Source organism: Schistocerca cancellata, chromosome 5, assembly GCF_023864275.1.
Source record: "Schistocerca cancellata isolate TAMUIC-IGC-003103 chromosome 5, iqSchCanc2.1, whole genome shotgun sequence".
NCBI lineage: Eukaryota > Metazoa > Arthropoda > Insecta > Orthoptera > Acrididae > Schistocerca > Schistocerca cancellata.
The window spans coordinates 575,785,081-575,797,341 of record NC_064630.1 but is presented as its reverse complement, the minus strand read 5'-3'; the positions used below and the strand labels follow the sequence as shown (position 1 = coordinate 575,797,341).

At 37.2% G+C, this 12,261-nt stretch overlaps 1 protein-coding gene across 1 annotated transcript in view; it reads left to right on the top strand.

The window, feature by feature from the left end:
• The first annotated feature begins 4,296 nt into the window (after nucleotides 1–4,296).
• LOC126189023 (protein lingerer) overlaps nucleotides 4,297–12,261 on the top strand; it is a 133,544-nt gene continuing 125,579 nt past the window's right edge. The window contains 4 exon segments of the mRNA XM_049930846.1: nucleotides 4,297–4,386; nucleotides 5,646–5,826; nucleotides 6,624–6,704; nucleotides 7,987–8,091. Of these exon segments, the coding sequence (XP_049786803.1) occupies nucleotides 5,692–5,826; nucleotides 6,624–6,704; nucleotides 7,987–8,091 (321 nt within the window). The 5' untranslated portion in view covers nucleotides 4,297–4,386; nucleotides 5,646–5,691.

Here is a 12,261-nt window from a genome sequence, read left to right as displayed (position 1 = left end):
AGATATGATCCTCCAACATTAATGTTAAAAGATAAAGATAATAACCTAGCCCATAGCAATAGTAAAAATACAGAAATTCTAGCAGAAACATTTAACAAGTTATTAAATTGTGAAGATCCCCCAGAACTTCTTCAGATAAACACAGAAACCCCAATTAAAACACCAGCAGAAAATATAAATCCACCTACAATTAATGAGGTCTACAGAGCCTTGAAAGAACTCAAAAACTACAAAGCAAGTGGAGAAGATCAAACGTTTGCTGAACTTTGGAAATATGCAGCAGAACCAGTAAAGATAGCATTACACCAATGCATAGTTAAAATCTGGAATGAAGAGAAATTACCAGAAAATTGGACTACTGCTATAATACATCCATTACATAAGAAAGGAGAAAAATCAAATCCAGACAACTATAGAGGAATTTCCCTTTTGGACTGCACGTATAAGATCATGGCAAGAATACTATACAACCGCTGTAAAGATCAACTACAACTGGAACTGGGAGAATATCAAGGAGGATTTAGACCCTGGAGAAGCTGCCCAGAACAGATAATCACCTTGAAGTTAGTTATGGATATCTACAAAAGAAGGCAAAAACAACTAGTCATAACCTTTGTAGATTTCAAAAAGGCGTATGATTGCATCCATAGATCTTCAATGATGAAAATATTAAGGAATTTTGGACTTCATCCTAAATTAATAAAATGATCCAGTTAACCTTAACAAACACCAAATCCAAAGTAAAATTTAGAGGAGAAATATCTGAACCATTTACGATTAAAACAGGGTTGAGACAGGGAGATTGTTTATCACCATTGCTATTCAATTGTGCTCTTGAATATGTAATGAGAGAATGGTACAAGGAAAATCCTGTGAATATTAAAATTGGAACTAAGAAAGATAAAATAAACCTAAATTGATTGGGATTTGCTGATGACCTAGCATTACTAGCTAATAATATTCAGCAAGCCACGAAACAAATAACAAGCTTACAAAATATAGCACAAAAATTAGGACTCCAGATATCATTTGAAAAGACTGAAATAATGGTAACGGATCCACTTGTAATAGATCACATCACAGTGAACAATAGGGAAATTAAAATAGTGAAACAATTTAAATACCTGGGTGAAATTATAACACATGAATTGGATGAGAAACCTGCATGGCGAGCAAGAACTAATAAAATGATAAAAGCTCAAACACTAACATGGTCTACGTACAATAAAAAATGTCTATCAATTAAAACAAAATTAAAACATTACAAGACGGTGGTTCAACCAGAGGTTACATACGGAAGTGAAACTCTTTTTAAAGTCACCCAGAAAAACAGAATTGACAAAATTTTAAAAGTAGAGAGAAGAATTGCTAGAACATGCATAAATAAGAAATATCAAAAAGCTGGGCAATGGCGGATAGTTCCAAATGAAGTGGTATACAGAGAACTGGAGCCCATCACCGATACTATATGAAAGAAAAGGATCTCTTTTTGTGGTCACATTCTGAGGACACTAGAAACCAGATTATCAAGGAAAATTGTTGAGAAACTCTGGAATTTGAAACAACAAGGAGGATGGATTAAGGAAATAAGAGAGGATATGGAAGAACTGGAAATAACTCTGGATGTTTTGCAGAACAAAACGCCAAATTTAAAGAAGTTGAGGGACACAGAAATAAGATTTAAGCCAAAAATTGACAACGACATACAATGAAAAGGGTATTTACAGATGAGGAACGACAAAAAGCATCGGAACGAATGAAGAGATACTGGGCCACTCGGAAGGGGAAAATACCAAAGAAGAGGACCAGAAATGATTGACTGAAGTGGTCCAATGAGGCCGTAAAAGCAGAAGAAGAAGAAGAAGAAGAAGAAGAAGAAGAAAAAGATGAAAAAATTGTGTTTGCAGAAGACAGTATACCATCCAAAAATGAATTTAAAATACATCTGTTTAAAAAGGCAGGTAAAACATTCTTCATAAGTAATGCATACTACACAGTTAAATATTATTTAAGAGAACTCAAAAGTAGTGGTTAATAATGAAAGGGGATAACACCCTGTCACATTGCAACATACACTGAAGAGCCAAAGAAACTTGTGCACCTGCCTAATATTATGTAGGGCCCCTGCAAGTATGCAGAAGTGCCGCAACACGGCATGGCATGGACTCAACTAATATCTGAAGTAGTGCTGGAGGGAACTGACACCATGAATCCTGCAGGACTGTCCATAAATCTGTAGGAGTATGAGGGGGCGGAGAGCATGTTGCAAGGCATTCCAGATATTCTCAATAATATTCATGTCTGGGTAGTTTGGTGGCCAATGGAAGTGCTCTGTAGCAATTCTGGATGTGTGGAGTATCGCTTTGTCCTGCTGGAATTGCCCAAGTCCATCAGTATGCAGAATGGACATGAATGGATGCAGGTGATCAGACAGGAATATTACATATGTGTCACCTGTCAGAGTCATATCTAGATGTATCAGGGGTCCCATATCACTCCAACTACAAATGTCCCACACCATTACAGAGCCTCCACCAGCTTGAACAGTCCTGTGCTGACATGCAGGGTCCATGGATTCATGAGGTTGTCTCCATAGCCCTCCATGTCCATCCACTTGATACAATTTGAAATGAGACTCATCTGACCTGGTAACTTGTTTCCAGTCATCAACAGTCCAGTGTCGGTGTTGACAGACACAGGTGTTGGTGAGGGCCCATCATTGAAATCTGTAGCAATTTGCAGAAGGGTTGCACTTCTGTCACATTGAATGATTCTCTGCAGTTGTCTTTGGTCCCGTTCTTGCCATATCTTTTCCCGACTGCAGCGATGTCAGAGATTTGATGTTTTACTGGAATCCTGATATTCACGGTACAATCTTGAAATGGTCGTACATGAAAATCCCACTTCATCACTACTTCGGAGTTGCTGTGTCCTATCACTTGTGCGCTGACTATAACACAACATTCAGACTCATTTAAATCTTGATAACTTGCCATTGTAGCATGAGTAACCGATCTAACAAATGCACCAGACACTTGTTGTCTTATATAGGCGTTGCCAACTGCAGCTCCGTATTCTGCCTGTTTACATTTCTCTGTATTTGAATATTCACGCCTAAACCAGTATCTTTGGCACTTCTGTGTATGATTACAATGTAATTCATTCACACACTCAGTTTTTCAGGTGGACTTAGGGGAGGATATTAAGATGTGCATGGGGCACATTAACATTTTTATAGACCTGTCAGTTTCACAAAAAGACTGGAGGTAGTGGAAGGGGCATACAACACATTTGTGGTCCAGGAATCACCAAAGGGAGTCCTTGGTGTATACAGCAATGAAGGATAAAACTATTTTGTATAAGGTACTCTGAGCAAATTGTGAATAAATCAAAGAACATTGTCCATAGGAACCAAACAAATGAGGCAGAGCAGTTTTTACAAGACACTGGCCTCATATTTGTGGGGATGGAGTTTACTCTGTCCAGCCATTCTGATTTAGCTTTTCTTAAATTATTTCAGTTAAACGCCAGGATTGTGCCTTAATCAAGGCCACAGCCGACCACCTATCCTATCATCATGAAAGCCTATTTATATATTCTGGTATATTTTGAACTGTTTATTTTCATTGTATCATAATAACAAATTCTATATATCATTGTGAGGTGATCCCTGGATGAATAAACAAATAAATTACTTACAGAGTACCAGTATGCAGTAACTTAATATTATTCATGTGAAATTAGGTGTGCTCCCTGTAGCTAGTCGTCATACATTAATTGAAAATAATGAGACTCCTTAACGTCATTTAACACACTCCAGTCTCAGAAATTGTAAGAGTTTGGACACAGGGCAGGTAGTATTCATATTTTATCTTCAGAAAAAAATGCCGTTTGTGTCATTTAACATAGCGGCTTCTTTGCAGACACGCTAAACATACGCTTCAAATTACAGGTAATATGGCAATTAACCGAATGGGTCTCTGTTCTCAAGAGTTTTCAGACGTGTTTTTTTTTTTTTTTTTTTAATTGTGATGTAAATAGTTTCTTCGATGATAAATTTTCATAGTTCATGCCATTTCGTTGAAACCGGGTAATAAAATAGCATTTGACAATGGTGTTCTTTAAATTTGGTTTATTTGTCCGAAGCAATTACTCAAAATGCGTTTCAGTGGATTAACATCTAATGTGCTTCGTCAACAGTATTTCAAATTACCTACGTATTTAATGTTTCTCACTACCTTCACTAGTAGCGCTAACTTCGTTCCAGAGAAAATAAAGCGCCAGACAATGCGAAGGCCCTACTGAATATCTAGTCATATCTATGGAGTACGTCTTCCGAGAAGTGTATGTCACGTGACTTGATTGCGTTTTGAGCGCATTTTGCAGGTACGAGAATTGCTTATTTTTTTCCGTTTACGGTGATACTGACCGAAAAGTAAGTCGTTTGTGCCACGTACGCGTTCTTGGGATTTGTTAGTCGGTCACGACAAACAACTAATCCACCGGAAATGAGCCGTTCCCGAAAGAACTTTTCTCTATTTCGGAAGGTTGTCAATAGTAAGCCTAACAAGGCTTTGAAATGGCGTCCTCCCCACATGGCTGAAATTAACCCGGCTTTATGAAAATAAATTTCTTTGTGTGAAATGTAGCTACTGTGAAAATTACGTTTCTGGGAGCTTTAATTAAGTTCCACCAATCAACACATCTTCAACAGTAGAGCTGTCTTTAACGTGCTACTCGTGTTAACAATAATAATAGTTTTTATCCACAAATTTTTGTTTATGTACTAAGTTGGTGTTGTAAAGAGCCAAGAGTTGTTTCCCACGCAGTGATTGGTTGTACTTATTTATAAAAGAAAATGTCTCGAGCACTGTCATGGTGTCATCGACGGAGTACTTAACCTAATCTGATCGACTTCCTTTGTGTTTTTATTTTAAGTAACTTGTTAATTTTTTGAGAAAACGCGGCCTTGTAGGGTGTGTGCGCGCTTCTGCTTTCAGTTTGTTGTGTATACTTCCTGGACAGTTGTCTGTTTTCTGAATTGTGGAGTAAAGCAAGTTTGTTATTTCACCTTGTAAGTAATAGATGTTGGGTTATCCGTTTCGCGGAGTTTTAGTTTTAAGTGTTATGTGAGCACTAATGATCCCTGGATTTTATGATTGTGCTATTAAAAATTGCCAGGACGACGCGTGTGTGCGAAAAGCTTCTGGACTTCCAGAATTGCATGGTATTCGATCAAGTGGAGAGATGCAGTTTAGTGATATTTTTATCAGCTGTGCGGTGCATTTCAATAGAATTCCCACTTTATACGAATATGAGTGTGATAAACGTGTATCTCTGTGGCGTGTTACATAATTAATAATTGTTCGATAGTATTGGGCGTGATCGAGCATCTAGAAAAGCTTTTGAAAACTATAAATTCCATTTTAAAGACTGAAGCTATAATTCAGAATTTATCCAGATTAATGTATTTGAACCTACTTTATTGATTGCCATTGTGCACAAAGGTTGTAACACATTTTGGTGAAGTATTTGTGTAGTTTGGTGGGTTTCAGAGAACAAGATGAAGACATTCTGAGAAGTGTGTGTGATTTCATATGTAATCCTTTGTGTGAAAGTTATATATTTGTATAACTTCATTTCAGTTGCAGAACAACTTGTAAATAGTGATTGTACATAGACATTGTAAAGATGAGTACAGTAAACCGCACCACCTCACGTGGTGGAAAAGGTGCAAAACAGGAAAGTTCTGCAACAGGCAAATCACAAAAAACAGACACAAAATCAGAATCACCAAAGTCACTGGACCATCACCCTAAAACACAGGTAAGACTTCATTTTCTGTTGGTTAAAGTGTAGATTATATGGTGCTGTGTTATCAGTTTGTCATAACATTCAGTCTTTAAATGGCTTACACACAAAATGCTGGATAAAGATATTTTTGTTTTCTTAGTCTGTTGTAATGAATATTTGTTTGGCACTGTCCCAATAAAGGAATCTGGTACATAGGTATTTTACTTTGCTGCAAATTTGAATTACTATACATTTTATAACTGTGTGTGTCCTAACCAGTAAGATTGTCTGTGGAAGTAGCATATTATAGGCTTAGATATGAGAAAATGTTTTACAATTCTTTTCCACACAGAGTTGTTTATAAAATTGCAGTATCCTTGTATCACTATTGTGATGAAAATAGTTGGTAGATTCACAAATGTACTCAACTTTACATTAGGGGTTGCAGTGTCCCGTAGTTATGATTGTATTGCCGGTAATTCTGTTCAGGAGCAGGTTGAGAATAAATACTTTTGCTTACAATAGATTGCATCCTACTGTATAAGTGCATAACTTTGAGGTTTAGATTGTTTCCTCAGTAAATTGGGCTTAAAGTACCAAGGTCCAAAGCATGAAGAATATCAGTTGTGAAAAGTAAATTTGACAGTGGGTTGCTGTGTGAGGAGTGCACCTTTCTAATGTCAGGAAGTAGTTTGGAGTATTCAGTTATATAATTTCAGATTTTTAGTGAGTAGTTACTGTATTATGCATTGCTTATTCTTATTTTTAAATAAGCTTGTATTTATATATTTTTTGTTGAGGTAATAAATCTTTGACCTTCATGTTTGCAGCCTACAGCCGAGCAGATGCGTATAGCCCAGATTATTGAAACAAAGCCAGAAGATCCAGATTTAAAAGACAAAATAAAACAGGTACTGTTCTCATTGCCTTAAAAATCAAACCATATAACCCATATTTGATAGTGAATAATTGTTTAGTCAGGGATATTAATATCATTAAGTGTAGATTTTATTTCCTGCCTGCCCTGTTACTGACATGTCAAGAGAATTTCACAGAAATTTTTAAAAGAAATGATATTGCTTTGCCGAATGCATATATGTGTGTGTGTGTGTGTGTGTGTGTGTGTGTTTAAGGTACTCAGGTGCTCATATTGTGGGGTGGACCATTCCTATGTTTATAATAAAGTCGTAGTTTGGTGTCAGAATGTGGGCTAGGTCGATTGGTTTTATGCTCCATGGATCATTTGCACATTGAATTGTAATGATGTGGAATGAGTCATTTGCATATTCATATTTTTTGTGTGATTGTAACTTAAGCTTGTGTATTAAAGAAACTCTCCCTCCCTACACCATCTACCCATTTAATACTTATGAAACAGTAATATTGTGTAGGTATTTCAAAGTTGAAATGTTGGAGAAGGCTGTTGTGATTAGGACTACTTCTGTTAGTGCAGATTATGGTTATGTTGCTGCATTATATGTGACAGTATACTAAGAATTTGTAGATCTTATTTGTCTCTTAATTATCTTCACTTTTCTCAATGCTTTGTGTCGTAACCATTCAACAACTTGCATACTCTGTTATAATGGTGCATTTACAATACCTTCTTGCCTGTAAGATTATCTTGTTAGCATTGTGTAAAACACCACAAACTGCAGTCTGTGGACAGTGTTTCGCCACAACATGTGACTCCTTTGTCTCGTGACCCACGTAGCTCTGACATTAGGGAACAACATAGAGGAATATAAACAAGTGGGTATTTTGTTAAGTATTTCTGCTTGATGAGATGTTTGTTTTCTGGCTAAATTTCTTCTACAAGGAAAATGCTTGAGTTAATGTCTTCTGCTCACATAGCAATGGTTTCATTACTTTGCTGCTAAATATTAATATTTTGTTTTATTGAATTTTTCAATGCTAAAAATTGGCCTGCTGTTTTGCATTGACATGAACTATGCAAATACAATAATTGCATTATGACTAGTAGAGATCTGTAGCATTCATGGTACATACACTGAACTTCTATTGGTGAGGCAGTACGATTTTGTTTTTCTGGTACTACCTTTACATAATTGAAATGATGCTGTAAGAAACATATAGTTTTATACGTATATCTTTAGTTAAGTGAGTCTTAGTATGACACAGTTGTGAGTTATCGTTTTAAGCAAAGATTGCCATTTTCAAATTTTGTTACAGGTAATGGATGCCACAAGAAAAAGTGAGGATGAAGTTGTCACTGCCCTTCACGATTGTGATAATGATCCTGATAGAGCAGTTAACATGCTGTTGGAAGGCATACCGGTAAGACAGCATGACATTATTTAATTATTAAAAGCAAATATTAATGCAAGGAGAAGCAAGCATTGAGAGTAACCACTTTCAGAATATACATAAAATCTGTCTAGGTTCTCAAGTAGAATTATGAAAAAATACTTGTCATTATTTTGTGAACACCTGGAACACCTGGAAATCATTTACGTTTCTTTAACTAAACTGAATTTTTACAGATATTTACTATGATTATGAGATGATTTTTATGTTTTTGTGTTTATTAGTATGTAACAAACCTTCAAATGCTCTCAACACACTTTTGGCAGTCTACAAGCAATGTAAAACGGTTCATAATATGAAAAGAAGCAGCTACTTTTGATTCATTTTTATGTTCGCAGAACATTTATATTGCTTATCTCAGTGCACCTCAGCATTCTTTAGGGACACCAGTGCCAGTGGTGTGACATAGCTGTTCATCTCTTACCTAGTGAGTTGGCACCACAGTGAAACACACCAACTCACATTTGAGAGGATAGCATTTGAAATATCCATCTAGCCTGCCAAGTTTTCTGTAATTTCCCTAAATCATGTCAAATATATATGATTCTTTTTTTGGAAAAATATAGTGGGCCATATCACTTCATATCCAGGGTGTATACACCCTGGGAAATCTGGGAAAAACTCGGGAATTTTTTGATCCAGGAGAAAACTGGGCAAAACCTGGGAATTTTTCATTGTTTTAGTTTTTGGATAAATTTTTGTAGTTTTGATTGGTAAGGACTGATAGTCTAACAAAGAATTCTACTTTAGCATGCTATTACAAATCAATACTGCAGCAATAAAATATAAAAGAGGGAAAGAAAACCAAAATAAACTTAAGCTGCAAAGGAAATGCACCATTTCCAACTACAAAAAACAGTGCACACACAAGTGTTCTGCCAAAAGTGTCAAAGGCTTTAGAACGAAGACTATGCAATACTTCATAACAACAAACTGCTTTGGATGACTGAGACGTCACAGCAGTTTCATTAGGTTCATTTGAGCAGTTGCCAGCGGGCTCGTGCGCATGCACAGTTGAGTCCCATATGAGCAGTACCTGCTCCTTCTTATGGCTACTAGAAGTACGGCTGTTAGCTGTGTCAGATGTAACAAGCAGCTAGAAACTAGCTGGAAAAATTCTTCTGGCAAGCCCAAGCTGCCAGATCTGCGCATGCGCAGAGCAGTTGGAACTGCTGTGGGAAGGGCGTTAGTTTCCACGAGACCAGAGTTTGTTTAGTGATTTTGCTGTTTCCTCATTGTTACAACTCTCATGTCAAATGAAAACAAAAGATTTCTGTGGCCGAGAGCTAGCAAGCCTACTAGCTAAAAAAATTTCGCTTGTATTAATCTTTTTCACAGAGGCGGTCAATTTATTTGAAATGAAGTGTTTCATTCCACAGTAGTGGCTAGTGTCAACTGTTTGCTGAATTACAAGTGCCCGTTTCTATTTCCTGGCACCTGTGGCATTATGCCATAATGAACAAAAAAAGGGATAATACAGTACTGGTACTCCAAGAAAATTTTCAGCACAAGGGCCACAATGAATAGCTTAAAATCAGGTTGGGGCTTAATTATTTGTGAATCTGGACATACGAATGTGCACTTCCAGCTGGATTATGCATTTTAGTCTGGTTTACGAAATTCTGATGCTCTTGGAGTACCCTCTGATGTTCTGTCTCGTGTACAACATAATGTCTTTTAATGCTATAGAGGTACGAACATGTAGGCTTCCTACATCATCGTAGCTGCGCACGCACAGTTACGCCTTTTTGTGGCACTCTCTGACAACTGCTGAAATGAATTCTAACAGGTCGCAGGAAAATATCGCGAATGGTGGTTGAAAAGCATTACTTTCGAAGTAAATTTCATTTTACGCAAGATGAGTTGTGTGTGAATGTGCTTTGAATGTCTTCAATCACAGAGCATTCGATCTCGTTTAAAGCCTAACTCTCTGAGGGCCAACCACTTAGAAGAATTTCAACGCCCGGACGATTATGTATTATTTCAAGTTTTACTGGCACATTTGAGTGATAATATTAAGGTGTAACACTTGCAAAAAAAGACCAATATTGTGTGTGAAAGCTTAGCTTATCTTGTAGCTACAGTATGTGTATTAATTTAAACCATTAACTTTCGTATTTATGTGTTTGCGCTACTGAACTGTGATGTTGATTGCTATTGGTTGACTACAGTCATGTGTCCTATGCCCTGAATATCTGCTATCATCGGCTGGTGAGATCACCTGACATCAGCTATGATTGGCTTACCAAAGAGCATCGAAATTTCGATTTCAATGCTTTGGAAATTTAAGTGCCGGGAAGTTCTACGCCAGTGTATAAAAAAGCTTAACCTTTCAGAGGGTTGATAAATTTTATGGTTCCTAGAGAAAATTTTCGGTCACTGAACATGGAAAAAATGTATTTTCACCTAGGAGAAAGTGTGTTCTTAACAAGGACACCCGGGAAAAAATTGTTGAATTTTTTCTTTCTCCACATTGTTGTTGTTGTTCTTGTTGTGGTTGTGGTCTTCAGTCCTGAGACTGGTTTGATGCAGCTCTCCATGCTACTCTATCCTGTGCAAGCTTCTTCATCTCCCAGTACCTACTGCAGCCTACATCCTTCTGAATCTGCTTAGTGTATTCATCTCTTGGTCTCCCTCTACGATTTTTACCCTCCACGCTGCCCTCCAATACTAAATTGGTGATCCCTCGATGTCTCAGAACATGTCCTACCAACCGATCCCTTCTTCTAGTCAAGTGGTGCTACAAGCTCCTCTTCTCCCCAATTCTATTCAATACCTTCTCATTAGTTACGTGATCTACCCATCTAATATTCAGCATTCTTCTGTAGCACCACATTTCGAAAGCTTCTATTCTCTTCTTGTCTAAGCTATTTATCATCCACATTTCACTTCCATACACGACTACACTCCATACAAATACTTTCAGAAATGACTTCCTGACACTTAAATCTATATTCGATGTTAACAAATTTCTCTTCGTCAGAAACGCTTTCCTTGCCATTGCCAGTCTACATTTTATATTCTCTCTATTTCGACCATCATCAGTTATTTTGCTCCCCAAATAGCAAAACTCCCTTACTACTTTAAGTGTCTCATTTCCTAATTTAATTCCCTCAGCATCACCCAATTTAATTTGACTACATTCCAATATCCTCATTTTGCTTTTGTTGATGTTCATCTTATATTCTCCTTTCAAGACACTGTCCATTCCGTTCAACTGCTCTTCCAAGTCCATTGCTGTCGCTAACAGAATTACAATGTCATCAGCGAACCTCAAAGTTTTTATTTCTTCTCCATGGATTTTAATACCTACTCCAAACTTTTGTTTTCTTTCCTTTATTGCTTGCTCAATATACAGATTGAATAACATCGGGGAGAGGCTACAACCCTGTCTTACTCCCTTCCCAACCACTGCTTCCCTTTCGTGTCCCTCGACTCTTGTAACTGCCATCTGCTTTCTGTACAAATTGTAAATAGTCTTTCGCTCTCTGTATTTTACCCCTGCCACCTTCAGAATTTGAAAGAGAGTATTCCAATCAACATTGTCAAAAGCTTTCTCTAAGTCTACAAATGCTAGAAACGTAGGTTTGCCTTTCCTTAGACTTTCCTCTAAGATAAGTAGTAAGGTCAGTATTGCCTCAGGTGTTTCAACATTTCTGTGGAATCCAAACTGATCTTCCCCGAGGTCAGCTTCTATCAGTTTTTCCATTTGTCTGTAAAAAATTTGCATTAGTATTTTGCAGCTGTGACTTATTAAACTGATAGTTCTGTAATTTTCACATCTGTCAACACCTGCTTTCTTTGGGATTGGGATTATTATATTCTTCTTGAAGTCTCTGGGTATTTTGCCTGTCTCATACATCTTGCTCACCACATGGTAGAGTTTTGTTACGACTGGCTCACCCAAGGCTGTCAGTAGTTCTAATGGAATGTTGTCTACTCCGGGGGCCTTGTTTCGACTCAGGTCTTTCAGTGCTCTGTCAAACTCTACATGCAGTATCATATCTCCCATTTCATCTTCATCTACATCTATATCCTCTTCTGTTTCCATAATATTGTCCTCAAGTACATCACCCTTGTATAGACCCTCTATATACTCCTTCCACCTCTCTGCTTTCCCTTCTTTGCTTAGAACTGGGT